This window comes from Lycium barbarum, chromosome 6 (assembly GCF_019175385.1).
Source record: "Lycium barbarum isolate Lr01 chromosome 6, ASM1917538v2, whole genome shotgun sequence".
Lineage (NCBI taxonomy): Eukaryota > Viridiplantae > Streptophyta > Magnoliopsida > Solanales > Solanaceae > Lycium > Lycium barbarum.
In genome coordinates, this window is record NC_083342.1 from 5,823,821 (window position 1) to 5,827,316 (window position 3,496).

Here is a 3,496-nt window from a genome sequence, read left to right on the forward strand (position 1 = left end):
ACCGTGTAATGGAATGTTTATACTATCCATGCATTTTAATTTGTTATAAAAGGTCGTTTGCCTTGTTTTTCAGATCACTTTCTTCACTTGTTGTAAGTAATACACGCAATTACTTAATGGGAATAACTTCCTAGTGGCAAAAGAATTTGACAGTCAATGTGTAGGAGTTAAAGTCAACAAATGCATTTGCGTGTGAAGGTTTTCTTTTCATATGAAAGCATCAAACGAAATAGTGATAAATCAATTTTGTTGCTCCTTTTATTCATGAACATATTAACCACTTCCAACTGTGAAATTACATAACTCAAAGGCTATATGAAATTTCATTATTCAAACTAAGAACAAGTTAATAGGAAAAACAGAGACATAAAAGCATGTTACTGTCTTATTATTCCGCTTTCTATCACAAATTTCTTGAGAACAAAAGTAATACAGTTGATACAACTCCAGCTGTTACACGTAGTTCTTATTAAAATTTAATGTTAACCAGAAGGTGGAGGACTTCCATACCCTGGAGAGCTAGGAGGTGGCAGTGGACTTGGTGGAGGTGGCAGTGGACTTGGTGGAGATGGTGGTGATGGCGGGGGTGGTTTCTCCACTGGCGGAGGATTGTAAACGGGTGGTGGAGATGGTGGTGATGACGGGGGTGGTTTCTCTACCGGCGGAGGCTTGTAAACGGGTGGTGGAGACGGTGGTGATGGCGGGGAAGGTTTCTCTACTGGTGGAGATGGTGGGGGTGGTTTCTCTACTGGCGGGGGCTTGTAAACGGGTGGTGGAGACGGTGGTGATGGCGGGGGTGGTTTCTCTACTGGCGGAGGCTTGTAAAAGGGTGGTGGAGATGGTGGTGATGGCGGCGGAGGTTTCTCTACTGGTGGAGGTGGGGGTGGTTTCTCTACTGGTGGAGGTTTGTACACAGGTGGTGATGGCAGGGGTGGTTTCTCTATTGGTGGAGATGGTGGGGGTGGCTTCTTTATTGGCGGAGGATTGTAAACGGGTGGTGTAGACGGTGGTGATGGCGGGGGTGGTTTCTCTACTGGCGGGGGCTTGTAAACGGGTGGTGGAGACGGTGGTGATGGCGGGGGTGGTTTCTTTACTGGAGGAGGCTTGTAAGAAGGTGGTGGAGACGGTGGTGATGGCGGGGGTGGTTTTTCTATTGGCGGAGGATTGTAAACGGGTGGTGGAGACGGTGGTGATGGCGGAGGTGGTTTCTCTACTGGCGGAGGTTTCTCTACTGGCGGAGATGGTGGTGATGGCGGGGGTGGTTTCTCTACTGGCGGAGGATTGTAAACGGGTGGTGGAGAAGGTGGTGATGGCGGGGGTGGTTTTTCAACTGGCGGAGGCTTGTTAATAGGTGGTGGAGACGGTGGTGATGGCGGGGGTGGTTTCTCTATTGGTGGAGGCTTGTAAACGGGTGGTGGAGACGGTGGTGATGGTGGGGGTGGTTTCTCTACTGGTGGTGATGGCGGGGGTGGTTTCTCTACTGGTGGAGGATTGTAGACGGGTGGTGGAGACGGTGGTGATAGTGGGGGTGGTTTCTCTACTGGCGGAGGCTTGTAAACGGGTGGTGACGGTGGGGATGGTTTCTCTACTGGTGGTGATTGTGGGGGTGGTTTCTTTATTGGCGGAGGCTTGTAAACTGGTGGTGGAGACGGTGGTGATGGTGGGGGTTGTTTCTCTACCGGTGGTGATGGTGGGGGTGGTTTCTCTACTGGCGGAGGATTGTAGACGGGTGGTGGAGACGGTGGTGATGGTGGGGGTGGTTTCTCTATTGGTGGAGGCTTGTAAACGGGTGGTGGTGATGGTGGAGGTGGTTTCTCTAATGGTGGTGATGGTGGAGGTGGTTTTTCTACTGGCGGAGGATTGTAGACGGGTGGTGGAGACGATGGTGATGGTGGGGGTGGTTTCTCTACTGGCGGAGGCTTGTAAACGGGTGGTGGAGATGGTGGTGATGGTGGGGGTGGTTTCTCTACTGGCGGAGGCTTGTAAACGGGCGGTGGAGATGGTGGTGATGGTGGGGGTGGTTTCTCTACTGGTGGTGATGATGGGGGTGGTTTCTCTACTGGCGGAGGATTGTAGACGGGTGGTGGAGACGGTGGTGATGGTGGGGGTGGTTTCTCTACTGGTGGAGGCTTGTGAACGGGTGGTGGAGACGGTGGGGGTGGTTTCTCTACTGGCGGAGGATTGTAAACGGGTGGTGAAGGCGGGGTTTCAACAGGTGGTGGTGGAGATTCAGGAGGAGGTTGACCATAACTTGAAGTTGGTAGCAATTTCAATAATGATCTCCTATGAACCTTTGGTTGAGGATAATTTGCATAAGGCACCTTCTGAGAGGGCCTATATGCTGGAGAAGGATGTTTAGGTACATTTGGAGGTTTTCTCTGTGGACTTGAGGGAGTTCCATAGGAGGACGGAGAAACTTTATCGCTAACCCCAGAACATAGGTAACCGGATCTTGCTCCCTCCACACAGTTCTTGGAAACATCTCCACGAAAATGAAGCTCTTCACCTGCAAGAACTGTGGAACGAGAAAAAGAAGAAGAAACAAGACTCAAGTTGTCAAGACCGGAAAACAAGAACACAAGAAAAAGTAAAGAAACAGAGAATGGCTTGTTAAATGGAGTCGATGAGTTTTTCATTGTATGAAAGTTAATAATCGTTGAGGTGAGCTCTAATGTGTTAACATTTGTTCACAGTAGTACTGTGATTGAGGTGCAGAAATTGAGATGCTACACCTGAGCTTTTATAATGCAGAACTTGAGAGACACTGTTATCAGTTGTGAATTCGTGTCGAAGCGAGGGAGGTTTAGCATTGGATTTTTCTGCATGGTCTAAAGCTTTGTGAAGACGAATGTCAAATTTTCATGGTGGGAAAAGTAACTTTGAAAATTTGCCTTGTTTTCCTTTGTAATAATGAATGAGTAAATAAGTTGGTTAGTTGGAGATAAGAAGATAATAATGATATTCAGTCATTATTAAGCTACCTTTGGCCTGGAGATTAACACTGTTTTAGACTTTTGTAGAGTCGTAAAGCTTTTGAAGTTTCTTGAATTAAATGAAGTTTAAAACTGTTGACATTTGTTGAATTGAATTGTAAATCTTTAAATCAAATCAGGGATTGTTTCTTGGGTTCTGAGATGAAGGCTAGTGGCAAAATGTATTCAGAGTACTCAAAGCACTTTTTTATGTATAAGTTAGATATTCAGTGAAGTATAACAAATTGCACTGTATCTGGTTTCAAGATGATCAGATGATACCTTAATTAAAGATTGCATAGTTGCAATTCAAGATGTTTTGCTGATATTTGTGATGCACAAACTTTAGTTTAAAGCTTATTATGTATAGCTACTCTGAAGCGTACAGTTAGTTCAATCATGTTTAGTGTTCAACTCTCTATTCCATTTTATGTGAATCTCTTTTCATTTTAGCCTATCCTAAAGATATGACAGATGTCTTGGGAAACAATTTTAACATTAAACTTCTCATTTTATCATTGACG

At 46.0% G+C, this 3,496-nt stretch overlaps 1 protein-coding gene across 1 annotated transcript; it reads right to left on the reverse strand.

Moving 5' to 3' along the window:
• Positions 1-482: 482 nt before the first annotated feature.
• On the reverse strand, positions 483-2,636 carry LOC132600327 (proline-rich extensin-like protein EPR1). Its single transcript, XM_060313391.1, has one exon. It carries the CDS (start codon positions 2,634-2,636, stop codon positions 483-485), a length of 2,154 nt encoding a protein of 717 aa, XP_060169374.1.
• Between the last annotated feature and the right edge of the window lie 860 nt (positions 2,637-3,496).